General features: G+C 34.0%; 1 protein-coding gene across 1 annotated transcript in view; it reads right to left on the bottom strand.

Annotated features, from left to right (window-relative positions):
- The window catches only part of GRIK2 (glutamate ionotropic receptor kainate type subunit 2), a 767,698-nt gene that overhangs the window by 313,748 nt on the left and 438,914 nt on the right, over positions 1 to 15,036 (bottom strand). Inside the window, exons 7-8 of the mRNA XM_044676594.1 lie at positions 4,198 to 4,341; positions 2,587 to 2,694 (exon numbers count right to left, since the gene is read on the bottom strand). Coding sequence (XP_044532529.1) covers positions 2,587 to 2,694; positions 4,198 to 4,341 — 252 coding nt within the window. The remainder of the gene's footprint in view (positions 1 to 2,586; positions 2,695 to 4,197; positions 4,342 to 15,036) is intronic.

Raw genomic sequence — 15,036 nt, 5'->3', positions numbered from 1 at the left:
ATGTATAATAAAAAAAAACTATTTCCAACAACCCACTTATCTGCCTTTCAAAGGACAATCTATGAGCCATCCCTCCATTTAGCTGGCACTTCCTTCTGTCTTGTTATATTTATATTAAAACTATTGATATTGGTGTGATACATTCCGTCTATTGGTATGTCAACCTACTTACTCATATGACCAACAGCTACTATATCCTCCAAGAACCTTGCATCACTTGAACAATGTGAGACATTCAAAGAGGACTTTTTTGTGGAATAATAAACAAACAAGCTTACAAAACACCCTCCACCAAGACTAAAGAGCAACAATGAGATTGCTCTTTTCCCTTCATATATTTTTTCAATCTTTCCTTTTGTCATTTCTATTCTCTTTTATATTTTTAATAGTATTTTTCCTGTTTGGAAACTTTTTTTTTTAAAACCCTTACCTTCCGTCTTGGAGTCAGTACTGTGTATTGGCTCCAGGGCAGAAGAGTGGTAAGGGTAGGCAATGGGGGTCAAGTGACTTGCCCAGGGTCACACAGCTGGGAAGTGGCTGAGGCCAGATTTGAACCTAGGACCTCCCGTCTCTAGGCTTGGTTCTCAATCCACTGAGCTACCCAGCTGCCCCCTCCTGTTTGGAAACTTTAGTGGTGAATATTTGGGGAGAGAGTGGATTATAATGTGATGAGTTCCGGGTCCTAAATGTGTTGGAATGATCTTGGCCTTGGAGTCAAAGATTCCTCAGAAATGCGTTGCTTGTACAACAGGTTACTTAAAGGCTGAGGGAAGGTTCTGAAAACTCCTGGTCTCTGGCAGAAGGCCCACAGTTTACTTCTGGTGTGGCCCATAATCATCACTCAGACTTCTTGTCTCCCATCTAGGCTCCCTTTCTGTGTTCTTTCCTTTCTCTATTGGTCAAACTATCTTCTTTTCTTCTGGTCTATTACCTTGACTGGTGTTTTAAGCCTTGAGGATCTGGGATCCCTGATCTATAACCCACCTACTCTATCCTTAGGCTCCAATTTGCATCTCAAGTTGCCTTATCTCTCAGAGCTCTGACTTTACCTGACCAACTGATGCCTATCAAAATAATACAAATCATTGATTCATTTTATGAAGGGCACTATGCAAACAATAATGTCGATACAGCTTTTATATTACATTTCTAAGATTTGGGATACAAACCTCTAGGATAGTCGAGTCTGTACAGTACCTTTTTCTGCCCCTCAATGAACTAAGCAGTCTACCTAATATATTTAGAAGCATTTCAGCTGGAGCTTTAGTATAATTCCTATAAATACCAATTTTATTAATTCCCTGATTCCCATCTTAAGCTCAAAAAATATAAAACCTTTGGAAAGTACTTATTCATACACTCATAGGAATTGCAAGTAGTTCACCAATGACACCAAGAAAAGAGGACCTAAAAAATTAAGTACAATTCATTCAGTACAGTTCCTTAATCTCTATTTCATCATGATGAGTATTTGAGGTTTTTCTAACTCTTAGATTCTAAATGAGTTGTAAGATAGCCCCTTCCCTTTTTTAAGGGCACTGACCTGATTTCATCAGTACATGAAACTTGAATTGGCAAGAGAGGAAATTTTCTCCACCAATGCAATAAACATGTGACTCTAATGAAGATATATGATTTATTAAAGTCTTAAGGAGCTGCCTCTCTGAAGACATTCAGAATTTAAATGTCATGTCCATGTTGCAAAGCTAGCATATGTCAGAGGCAAGATTTGAACCCATTTCCTCTCAACTCTAACACAAACTCTAGCTATCATACTGCCTCTCATGAAATAGCCAACTCTCTCTAAAATATTTACCTCAATCAGAACTTCTCATCTGTCCACCTAAATATTTATTTTATCTAAGATTTCTGATGCATCTATTAGGAAAACACCTTACCAAATCCTTTATAAATATAAGCAAAATTAAATTCAAATATTTTAAGTTAAGCAAACACTGCTATCATTTCCAATCTCTTCCTACAATTTGCTTTCTTTAAAGACACTGGAGTCATATTAAGAGAAAAAAAGGACTCAGCTCCCTAAAATATTTTGTAGGCAGCCTGATATACTTAGCATATGAAATATGCATGTAATAAATTAACTATGTTTTCATTATTTTTATATGTTAATATGACACAGAGATAAGAATATGCGTTCTCTTTAACTATTTTTCTTATACCAGGTGGCAGATCCTCTGCAAGCTCAAATGGATATAAACTATATACAGGAATACCTATAGGAAACCAAGTCATTTTAATTATAATGGTAATGAGCTAGTAAAACTAATCAACATGGTGTGCATCTCAAAGTGATAGGATAAGCATGTGGTACAAATAAAAATATTTAAATTGCCTAAAGGAACACTTTACCCCATTCTCTAATTGTATGCCAATTCTCTAATTCAGTGATTATAAGGGAAAATTTGCTTTGTTGAAATATTCATTAAATGTAAACTTCATTCATGAAAGTGAAATATATCCCCATGTTCAGTGAGATGTGAGAAAACAGCCTACCACTCTTTTCATCAGACAGGAGTAGTTTTATGCTTCATGTCCTATTTCAAGTAACTTAAATGTCTCAAGTACCTTTTCAAGACCTTCCTCCTTCAGGCTGATCACGTCTAAATCAAAATCTGTCCTTAAGCCATTGGTTTTGTTGAAAGTTATTCTGCCTGTGAGGCCTTCCCAGTGGGCCTACGAGGGAAAAAAATAATGTCCATAATTAAGTAGAAGGTAAAGGGATAACAAGAGAATGTCTCTCGAAATGGTAAGAATAATAATTCACTAAATTTAAATATTTTACCTTAGGGATGATTTGAAGGAAAACAACAAAAATATTTTGTATTCACTTCTGAGATGATCCAGACTTATCTCTGAAAATACATGTGCATGATTGAAATAAGCTGGGAATAGGGAATAGACCTGGGATTTTGTTGATTTAGGGAACTCTCAATGAGGTAACTTCCTCTACATATGAGTCAGTTGCCTTTCTAATTTGGAGTTGCTTAGAGCTCTGAGTAGTGGAGTGATTTGTTCAGGCTTACACATTACCAGTATATTTGAAAAGGAGGACTTAAAATTAAGTTTTCTTATTTTGAAAGCCAGCTCTCTCAGATTGATATGAATAAAATATTATTTCTAATTTCACATGAAAGTGAAATTTCTCTTTGTTTACTCTGAAGCAAGTTACTCCAGAAAGGAATATCCGAATTTCTATGATAATAGCTTCTACGGAATAATCAGCTTTATATATTATTTTGTTTCATCTTCAAACTATAAAACTATTAGATTCAATATTCTTTAAAATTGAGGGGCATTGCAAGTAGAAAGAGCATTGAGCTGAGGATGCAAGTGAATGGAAGAGGATATTTCATCCTGTCTAAATAATTAGATAATCATATAACAATTACCAAATCTCCCCAGTGACAAAAAATATAGTTTTGTTCAAAGTGGACTTGTGGAAATTAGTGAAACAAAGTACTCTTGCTTTAAGTCAAAGCTCTTCCGCTAATTTGGGAAACAATGATACACATCTCTTGAACTCTCATTTATCAAATGGGAGGAGAGATGGATGATATGATCTCTAAGGTACCCTTCCAATTCTAAAACCTATGATACAATTATAGACATTTAGAACTCATAAGTTATGTGTAAATTGTTCATATTGTTAAAGTAATTGGATATTATGTTCAGAAAACTACTGGGAAATAACATGTAGACATTTCCATTACAGGAAATCATTCATGTAAATTATCACATCAGATATCAATTTAAGACCAAAAGTCATATTAACATGAAGAAATAATTTACAGATTTTAATAACAAATCCTGAAAAAAGTTATATGCATTTGTAACTGCATAATTTTCAATGGAAAAAATAAGAAAAAGTAACACCATAAAAAGGTATACAATAAAGCTTTTTTTTAGCTGTCTCTACTTGTCTAACTAAATATTGCATATATTTAAAATACATTTCCCCTATCTTTTTTACATTCATTGTTAAATGATTGTTCTTATAATTATGGCATTGGAACTATTTTCTAATAAAAAAAGATCAATTGTTCTAAAAAAGAGAAAATTATACAGGAAATGGCCCCTTGTGCTAGAAAACAAAAACACCTCAAACATATTATCTTGGTTAACACAGACTGAGGACAAAAGAGACAAAGCTACGCAAATTTATTTTTAGTGACATACCTCTTTAATTAGACTCATAAAGCGGGTCCCAAAGCGCCATGGCTTGTGCCGATTACACTGTAATGAACTGACAGTCATTTGTGGGAACTGTTGAACAGCAACTGACACCACATGGACAGCATCATACATTAGAGCTGCATCAGTCTGAAATTAGAATGAAATCAATGTAGTGAAAATGATGTGTGAAATATGAATTAGGGTCTCAGAGAGGTATATGGGGGGATTGTTTTTCCTCAAAAAAGAAAACAATGTCACCATCCAAGTAACCATACTGAATAAGACATTGTTGCAAGGTGACATCACTATGAGTCTAAGTCTATTGAGGTTTCTTTTCTAAGTGAGACCCTGGAGTATAAATTATTTCACGGTCACTGATGAATTTTGGAAAATATGTCTTATATGTAAATAATATGATATACAGATAAACAGATGAGAGAAAGAAAGAGATGTATGTACATGTGTACATACACACTACATGCATGAACTGGGCATGTTATTTTAATGATATAATAAACTCCTTGATAAAATAATTCCTTCTACCCATGCAGTCCAGCACCTTTTTCTTTGCCTGACAATATTAGAGAGCAGGCTAGATCTATGAGAGGTTAAGTGACTTGCCCAGGGTCATACAACCAGACTATGTCAGAGGCAGGAAAGGAACCCAGGTTTTCTGGCTTTGCAAAGCTCTCTACCACATCAAGTTACCTCATAGAAAGATAGATAGATAAATACATGAATAAGATTTAATTATAGGGGGCAGCTGGGTAGCTCAGTGGATTGAGAGTCAGACCTAGAGATTGGAGGTCCTAGGTTCAAATCCAGCCTCAGACACTTCCCAGCTGTGTGACCCTGGGCAAGTTACTTGACCCCCATTGCTTAGCCCTTACTACTCTTCTGCCTTAGAACCAATATATAGTATTGACTCCAAGACAGAAGGCAAAGACTTTAAAAAAAAGATTTAATCATAAAGAATATAGAGAAATAGGAAGTTAGACTGGTAACACATTAAAAAATATATAGCTACCTGTTAATGTATTAAGATAGGTAGTTCATACACATATGCATACTTGCAATATAAGTAATAAATTGCCTGGTAAAAGAAAATTTAGATTTTAAAAGTGCCCACCTAAGAATCTTACTGATAAACAAGTCTATTCTTCTTTTATCTTTGATTTTTAAAAAGAACCAATCCCAGGGACACACTGTGTTTTCAGGTTGTGTTGCAGTTAACTGATCTCCTTTTTGAGGAAACTAGCTTAATTCTCCTGACTAATTTTTCCCTTAACTTTCCAAATGAATAAAAGATGACTTAAGTTGCTTAACTAAAATGCATATTAATCCTATCATGTCTGGATTTCCTCAAATGAATAATCTCTTTAAATATTGTGGCTAATAAAAAAAAGTTTTGTCTAGTCAAAACAAACCAGAAGCTCACTGTGTTCTCAAGTGCTGTGTTAAGAGTACGCTTACACTATGTTTGGCAGATAGATGCAAACCCTAGCATCTGAGAAGAGGACCTTCTTGACACCACTGGTGGGAATGAACTTCGTTCCATCTGCTTAGTTTGCTTTAGAGGAAACAGACCTATTTCCCCTTCTCATTTATGTAATTAGTCAGCCGTGAAATGAGTTCCGAATAGATAGAACCCTGTAGATTACTGCATTTGCCACAATGCAATGTAATGGCAAATTAGCACAGATCAGATGTTTCACACATATGCGTCCCACTGTGCTTTACAACATAAAATGCAGGTGTGCAAAACAAAGTTTTCTTTCCATTACATGTTTCAGCATTTCAGAAATCTACTGATACGGCCAAAATTTTTAATCAAAATAGTAGATTTAATCAGAATAGCAGAGATGGTTGTGAAATCAGAAGTCATCTAATCTAATTCCCTAATTGTACAGGGAGGACAAATGAGGTACAAAGAAGTAAAATGATTTGTCCAAGCTCCCAACTTGAAATTAATAGAAAAGATGGAGCTTTCTCATGTCTTCTGTTTCCAAGTGCAATGTTGTTGCTATCAGGCCCCCCATATTTCATAAGAATTATATATACATATATACCTATATATGTATATTGCTTCTTTCATATAATGTTCGACTTGAAGAGCTATGAGTAGTCATAGCAATCTGAAAAATAACTTTAATTATAAGAGATGTGCTGTCAGAAACTTATCATATTGCCCTTATTTCTCTATACATTTAGCACTAAATAGTGAAATAGACTGCTTTTTTTTCCACTCACTTGACTAAATCATGTGATTGTTTTGTCATATTGTAGATTGAGGTGGAGATAATTTGTCAGTCAGTGGCACTCCCACAAGATTATAGGGACCGATCTGTTTATCCTAGGCTAGCAGTCTAGTGGCAGCATTCCATGTGTATCTAAATTTATCAAAAAGCTCTGTGATAATGATTATGGACAAGAAAAACTATCAAAAAACTGAAAACAGAATTCATATTATTAGATGTGTCTCTTCTTTCCCCTCATCTCTAGAACATAATAGAGGGAGTAGACTTATGCCTTAAAGCTCATGAAATGCATTTAAATTACAGTGCCTGGCAATGAATACTGTCTAAAAACCACTTGGAAAAGTTTTTTTTTCTTCAGATGGTCTCAGCTTCTGAATTAATGGGAATACAAATGTGTTTGCTATATAACTAAACAGAATATATAAACCCCAACATAATCACTAATGGAAGGACTAACTTTCAAATTCTAAGACAATCAAAGTTATCCAGCATTTATTAACTGTTACTATATGCTAAGCCCTGAAAATACAAAGAAAGGCAAAAAAACAGTTCCTATTCTCAAGAAGCTCAACCTAATGAGAGAGAAAATATGTAAACACATATACAAATAAGATGTATATAAGATAAATTGGAGGGTAGTCTCAGAGAAAAGGCATAACATTAAGGAAGACTTCAAAAGTCTTGTAAAAGATCAAAACTGGCTGAAACTTGAAAGGAGCCAGAGAAACTAGGATTCAGAATATTACAGGAGGGAAGAAGAGCCATTGAAAATGCTTAGAATTAGCAGATGGAGCGTCATGTGCAGGAACATCAAAGATGCCAGTGTCACTGGAAAAAAGAGTATTAGAGGGGAGTAAGGTATAAGGAGCCTGTAAAGGTGTGTTTTTCAATGGCTTTAAAATCATTCCATACTATTGTAGCAAATAATTCTTACTCTATAATAATCACCAATCAAATGGCTTCATGTGACTTCATACTTTAAAATACTTTGGGTCATTCATAATCACATTAGTGTTCAGTGTGCTGTACATAGTTTTTAGTGTATTGGACTTGGAACCACAAAGAGCTGAATTAAATTCATGCCTTAGACACGTACTAGATTAAAAACTTGGGCAATTCACATTTTCTCTGTTTCTGTTTCCTTTTCTGTAACATTAAAAGGTTGGACTAAATGGCATCTGAAATCCCTTCACCTACAAATTATGATCCTATGAATTTCCAATGGCTCAAAAACACTAATATTGATAAGAGAGCATCAAAATGATGGAAAAGTGAGATAACTGTGGATAAAAGGAAATTAGCAATTTACATGAAAAAATAAGTTAGATGCTGACAATGAAATTCCAAAAGAATTTTTACATACATAGTAATGTTATCTTCTTATAATTTGCTTTTTTAATATTATATTAACTACTGTCAACATTAATATTCAGGAAGTATAGGTGGGTTTCAAGCTTAGGGTTACTCTTAATAAAATGATTGACAGTTCTCTGTCATTTCCTTTAGATGCTAAAGTCATATATCAAGTGGCTTAATGTCACTCTATTCATGGAAAAATTACAGAAAATTTTAAATTTTCCCAGGGAGCTGGCTATGTGTTTCATTTGAAATTAAATAATTAAATTAGCAGAAGAAAAATTAAAAGTCAGTAATGTCTTCTCTCAAAACCTCTAAGAAGTAATATTGAAAAATTTGTTTTCCACCAAAGTTCACAATAAATTAAAAAAATCTGAGCGGATTTCATGTTTCACTAGAGAAGTATGTGTTAGGTTTGGGCATTTTGGACATTATATATTTATTTTAGTTGGTTTTATTTTTAATTGGATGGATAGGTAGGAATTTTCAAATTACAGTTGACCTCCTGAAGTCTAGGTCACGGGGTCTTTGATTTCTCTGAAAATATCTTGACTTTTACATATAAGAAACCAAAAGGAAAACACCATTTTCCAAATTGCTTTAATTTTGACACCAACCCATGGGATTAAAAAAAATGATCACCATAATAATGAAAAATACACTAAGCCTTTATTTTCTACATGTTGCTAATAAAGTTCAAAGTCTACATTATTTATGAATGTGTAAATATATAGAGATAAATTAATTTATTTTACAAGCATTCATTTCTCTGTCATACTGTTCCCATTGAACAATTTTCTAAATTAAAAATAATGCCCTCATATCAAATATTCATAGTTCAACAAAATAAAAATTTATATGGTATGCAATTAGAAATGTATTTCTCATTTTGTATTTTAATGTTTTTATCCATCTGGAAGGAGGAAATAGCTATGTTTCATTGAGTCACTGGGACTCAAGATTTTAAATTACATTTTTTGTCATTCAAAGTTATTTTTCTTTATAAAGTTATTTTTGTTGTATAAATAGAAATTATATAATTAAATAATCACAAATAAAGTACAAGATTATATACATATTATGTTTTATTTGAAATGCACATGTGAAGAGTCTGGGCAAACAAAATATATTATGTATTACTACCATGTTTACATAACTCAAATAAGATATTGTCCTTGCTTTTAAGTTTTCAGCATAATTAGTTAACATGTAAATTGAATATGATATTGCATAGAACATAGAGAATCATTATTAATAAAACAAATAATCAATAGAAAGGCAATTGGGCCCCAGAATTTATTGTGGTTTATTAAGTGGACATATTAAATTATAAGCTCTGTCAGAGAAGGTTTTGTCTTATTTTTATAATAGCACTTTTCACACAGCAGGGTTTTTGTTATTGTTGTTAAATAGAAGTGAATTTAACCCAACATGAATTAAATAGACAAAACTCTACAATCTATTTGTATATAAACTCTAGATCTATGGTGACAAACCCATGGCAGGTATGCCAGAGGAAGCACTCAGATTCCTCTCACTGGGCACATGCACTATTGCCCTAGCACAGAGTTTGCCAGAGTTCATTACTAGAAAGCCAGACAGGCCTGGCTGTTACCCTCCCCCTCTCTACATATGCCTGAGTACAGTTCTCACATCACCTACTCCTCTAAAAAGTTTGCCCACTGCTCTAGAACAATGATTAAATAGGTAGATATGGACAGTAAAAGATATTAAAGAATAAAATTGAGAAAGAATACACAAGATACTAAGATAAATAGCAGTAAAAAATATCACATTTGGGGCATTAGTAAGAATGTCATTAAGCAAGTGTTTTAGAAGTTAAACAAAACTGAAATACTTAAATCTGAATTTATCTAAGAATGACAATCAATAGAACTGTTAAGAAGTTAGATTACATACAATCATTACTACTTACATTCTCCTCCTGTAGGTAATTGGTGAGCAGAGAAGAAAAGATGGCATTTGGCACTTAAAAAGGTTCTTAGTGATGGTCTAATACTACACTCCCATTTTACAGATAAGGAAACTAGATTAAGTGTTAAATGTAAATAATTATTAAATTGATTAACTATAAATTCTGTTCTCAGCTTCCTAATCCCACACCTATTGAGTGACATGGAAGTGATATTTCTAGCATAAAAACTCTTTGCTAGATGTGTGAAGCCAGTCATAATTATAGCCTTTCTCCCATGAAACAAAAATCTTTCTACACATCCAAACTAGTATCTCTGTGACAGACTGACAAATGCCACTGATAATATTTCAGATCTTCATTTGAATTCTTACTAACATGCAGCCTGCTTCATCTAATGCTTAGATTGGGAAGGGATGCTAATGCCCACAGCTAAGAGCTATTGCCATAGAAATTGGTCTAGACACTGACTGAAATTTCATCTACCTCAAGTTACCTCATGACTGATGAGGTGTCATAGTATTGAAGGAACGATGAAGTATGATTGGGTGGCAATGTTTGTTTCATTTCACCTAAAGTAAGTGTTTATGTATATTTTTAAAGGTCTGCAAAAACAAAGTCATTAAGATCTTTTTAAAATTTTCTGAGAACAAAAACTGGCATTTAAATTTTTTTTCTATCAATCAAAACAATTTAATTTGGAAAAAAAGAAAAAATTAGCATAAGCAAGACAAGATATTCTCTAGATCTTTTGCCAGTTCTGTAATTACATGAATCCATATGTTCTAATCTATCTAATAAATACATATACATAATCTGACTATATACCACATATGATTATGTTACACACATTATGTTTATATGAGATTATCATTTTATATAAAAACATATGTGTTTCTAGATTTTTTTCCTGGAGAAAACAGTTGCCAGACAATTAGTACCAAGCATGGCAAAGTCCTAGGGGACAATGTCATATATATATATATATATATATATATATATATATATATATATATATATATACATAATTCATGCACCTCATTATAATCATCTTTAAATGCTCATTAAACAATCACTGTGCTTAAATGCTAAATTGTGATTTGGGATAGTTATATCAATAAACATTTTGGGAGCACCTGCTAGGTGCCAGGTCCTACATGTGGTGCAGCAATACAAAGAAAGAGGGAGGAAAATTAAGAGAGGCTCCTGACTTTGAGAAGCTCTTAGTCTATGAGGAAGTAGGTTGGTACTGCATTGTAAAAGAAGTAAATACAAATGAATTAAGTAATACAAAGAGTTTCAAGAGTGTAAGAAATATGTGTCATTTCATAGCATGACAAACAGGGAAATATGTATTACATGATAATATTGCATATGCAATATATATCATATATCATATTGCCTGCCCTATGAGGGAGGAGGAAACATTTTTAAGTTTGTTGAATGGGAGGATTTTGAAAAGAAAGAGAGTTAATGATAATCATATCAAAAAAGAATGAAAAGGGCTCTGATGAATCATTTAAAAATACAAATAAGGATCAAAAGAAAATGCATAATGGGATCCAAAGCAGTGTTGGAACTGCCATTTTAAATTTGAAATATATCTATTTTAAAAGCTGTATGTAATGGATATTCACAATTTCATATGAAGTCCTCTTTTTTTGTCCTTTGAATGTGGAAATGTTCATGTTTGTTAACGCTTATCAAGTTCATAGCAATAAAAGAGAAATCTTTAAAATAAAAAGAGAACAGTTAATAAAGGGAGATTCAGGGTGAGGTGATCCAAAAGTCATTATGTAGGAGATAATATCTGAGTTGTATTTTGAAGGAAACTAAGATTCTTTGAGGTAGTAGTGGGTACATACTAGACATAGGGGATTAATTCATTAATAGAAAGTGATGGAATATCATGGATAGGGGACTATTAGCTAACCAGTTTGAATGGAATGGAGAGGGCAGAAAGGGTAATATCATGAAATTAAAAGATACATGGGAGAGAGATGAGTAAAGAATTTTAAATACCAGGCTTTAGATTTTTATCTTTCATTCTAGAGGTGGTAGAGAGCCACTGATGACTTTAGAGAAAGAGAGTAACCTGGTCAGGCCTATATTTTGGAAATTTTGTCTTAGAATTATGTAGAAAATGGATTATAATAGGTGAATCAAAACTCAAACTTGACAAGGATTAGAGATGCACTGGCTTCTCAGAATTAAAATAAAGATTCCTTTGAGGCATAATTTCATTAAAATTCAAAATGACATGTTCTTGATTGGCAGATAAACCATGCTGATGAGAGTAGGGCTTTCCCCAGTATATGGGCAAAGGCAGCCCTCCTCCTGGCTCGCTCTGACCCTCTAATGTCCTAAGGCCTCCACTAGTTATAAAAAAAACCAGGGTCATATTCTTTTTATTCTTTATGAGATGGTGGGTGGATTGGGATTTTCACATTCTCTTCCCTACCTACATCAGCCAAATGTTTTATTTAAACATTAAGAGAAATAGCTATTAGGGAATTCTGAATCAAGTGTGATAACACTTTACCATCCAGCAAAAACTCATTACCTCCCAAAGGTAAAGTGAACCAAATCTGCCAGCCACAACTCAAAACAGAAAGGAATGTTAGTGGAGTCTCAGTCCTGCTTCTAAATGAATTTATAGTAACAGATCCAGTGAACACATTTATCTTTCTCTTAAATAAGTGCAGGCAGGTCCCTTTTGAGATTCGAATGCCAGCTGGCATGTGGCAAATACATTCTGCAACTTCTAATTCTCAAGCTCAATTCATTTTTGAATTCCCATCTGAAGTACAGTATAAGGCACAGAAAAGTAATGTGAACTAATAGAATAGAACTGGATTATGAGTCCTAGCTACACTAATGATTTGCCCTTTCAACTACAAAAAGAAATACTTTCAATCTGTTACTGCATCTGTTAAATTTGAATAATTACAGATGCCAACCTTTCTCAACATTAGAAATATGAAAAATCATTCCCTTATTCATCAGACCCATTAGAAAAAAAAAAGTAAAGAAAAGCAACACTACTATTGATTTTCAACCTTGGAAGGTAAGGAAAGTAATAATGGATAATAAAAGGAAGGGAGAATGTAAGCTGTTTTCACAATAGATAACAAGTATAAGAGCTATTCAGCTTAGAGGAAAATATTTATTTGTGGGGTTACCCCTTTCTGTTTGCTTGATTCATGTGAGGAATCCTATTGGCTTCTACTTTCTCAAGAATTAGGATGGGGATTAGATCCATAGATTCTGTATACAGGCAGAAAGATATAATATTCCTTAAGTATCAACTCAGCGCTCCCACTGTTAAGTATATATAACTTCACAGAGTTAAAAAATGTTGAAAAGTTATTTATTTAATAAAATATTCTTAACAATGCTTTTGGAGATGGGGAAAATGGAAGTGACATAGCTACCCATAAGGAGTAGAATTATCCAGAAATATGACATTTTAAAGTAGATTTTTTAAATATTTGACTCAATCGAACAAATATTTATGAGGTACCTACTCAGGCACTGTATTAGATTCTACAAAAATAAAGACAAAAAAGAAGCTTTCCCTTCTTATAAGGAACTTAAATTCTACTGGTTCTACAGGAAGGAAACCACATATATGTGCTTAGGCAGTTGCATTTGATTGAGCTGAACTTAAAAAATTTTTCCAGATTCTGCCGCCAACTCCAACAAACTTATTGTTCTCTTCCCCCATCTAAAAATAAAATTTTTACTTACATTTTTTAAATTTTGAAAAAAAACTTTGTGGTTGTGTTTTCTTTTAGTACCATGTAATTTCCTATAGGGAAGTCCTCAGTCCTACTTCATTTTCATCCTTATATCCTTGTACAGTAGTAGGCATATAAGATCATAGACTTGTGGCTGAAAGAACTGAAGCTTACAGATAAAGTCCAACTATCTCATTTCACAGTTGAAGAAACTGAGGCCCAGAGAAGTGAAATGACTTGATCATGATCACGTAGATAGCAAGTGTCAGAAGCTGGATTCAAACCCAGAGCCTGTGTTTTTTCCATTGATTCAACAGGAACCCAACAAATGCTTATTCAATTGAACTGAAGGAAGCCTGGATTCCAAGAAGCAGAGTTTATTATGGAAACTACTCCAGGCCTGGGGGTGGATGGGGAGGCCTATACAAAAACATAGAGATAGGAGATAGGCTATTGTATTATGGGAAACAGAGTACACTGAGGGAGAATAACATGAGAGCAATGTGGAAAGATACCTTGAAGCCAGGACATAATGGCTTTTGAATATCAAAGTTGTGTCTTATCTTAAAAGTAATGGGCATGGGGGAAACTAGGTGACTCAGTGGATTGAGATCCAGGCCTAGAGATGGAAAGTCCTAGGTTCAAATCTGGAATAGATACTTTCTATAGTAACTCTGGGCAATTCATTTAACCCAAAGTGCCTAGCCATTACTGCTCTTCTTTCTTAAAATTAATACTAAGATAAGGTAAGGGTTTAAAAAATGGGGAGAGGGAGGACGAGGAAAGAAGAAGAAAAAGAAGGAGGAGAAGGAGAAGGAGAAAGAGGGTGAGGAGAAGAAGGAGGAGAAGGAGAAAGAGAAGAAGGAGAAGGAGAAGGAGGAGAAGGAGAAGGAGAAAGAGAAAGAAGAAGAAGAAGAAGAAGAAGAAGAAGAAGAAGAAGAAGAAAGAGGATATTCATTCTCCATTTTAAAGCTTGCATTTGTCTCTTGGCACCATCTATACATTCTTCCTACTTCTTCCCTTTTGGACCAAAGGAAGTCTAATTACTTTTCCAAAGCCCTTCATATACTTGAATATGGTTACTATTCCCCCCTGAGCCTTCTCTTGCTCAGGCTAAATGATTTCCTCCATTGAGCCTCATACAGTTTAAATTCAAGGACCTTTGGCATCCTGGTTGCCTCTGGGCTCTGACTACCAGACTCAGGGCTTTAAAAATTATAATAAAAGTTAAGTTTGGTGGGACATGCAGGTCACTCTTTCGAATCCCAGAGACTCAGGGTTTGAAGGGACCTCTGTGTGATCTTAAATTGTTCATATCTATTGTCACAGGCAAAGAGGGAACTGCAAGAATTGGGTGTCTCTGTGTAAAACCTGTGGGTGAAGTTTAGAACTCTTTGAGGTGTCTTTAAAGTATTCTTTTTTTTTTTTATTTTTTTTTTTAAATTTTAAACCCTTAACTTCTGTGTATTGACTTATAGGTGGAAGAGTGGTAAGGGTAGGCAATGGGGGTCAAGTGACTTGCCCAGGGTCACACAGCTGGGAAGTGTCTGAGGCC

This window comes from Gracilinanus agilis, chromosome 4 (assembly GCF_016433145.1).
Source record: "Gracilinanus agilis isolate LMUSP501 chromosome 4, AgileGrace, whole genome shotgun sequence".
Classification (NCBI taxonomy): Eukaryota; Metazoa; Chordata; class Mammalia; order Didelphimorphia; family Didelphidae; genus Gracilinanus; species Gracilinanus agilis.
The sequence above is the reverse complement of the archived record's forward strand: the minus strand, read 5'-3'. Positions and strand labels throughout refer to the sequence as shown.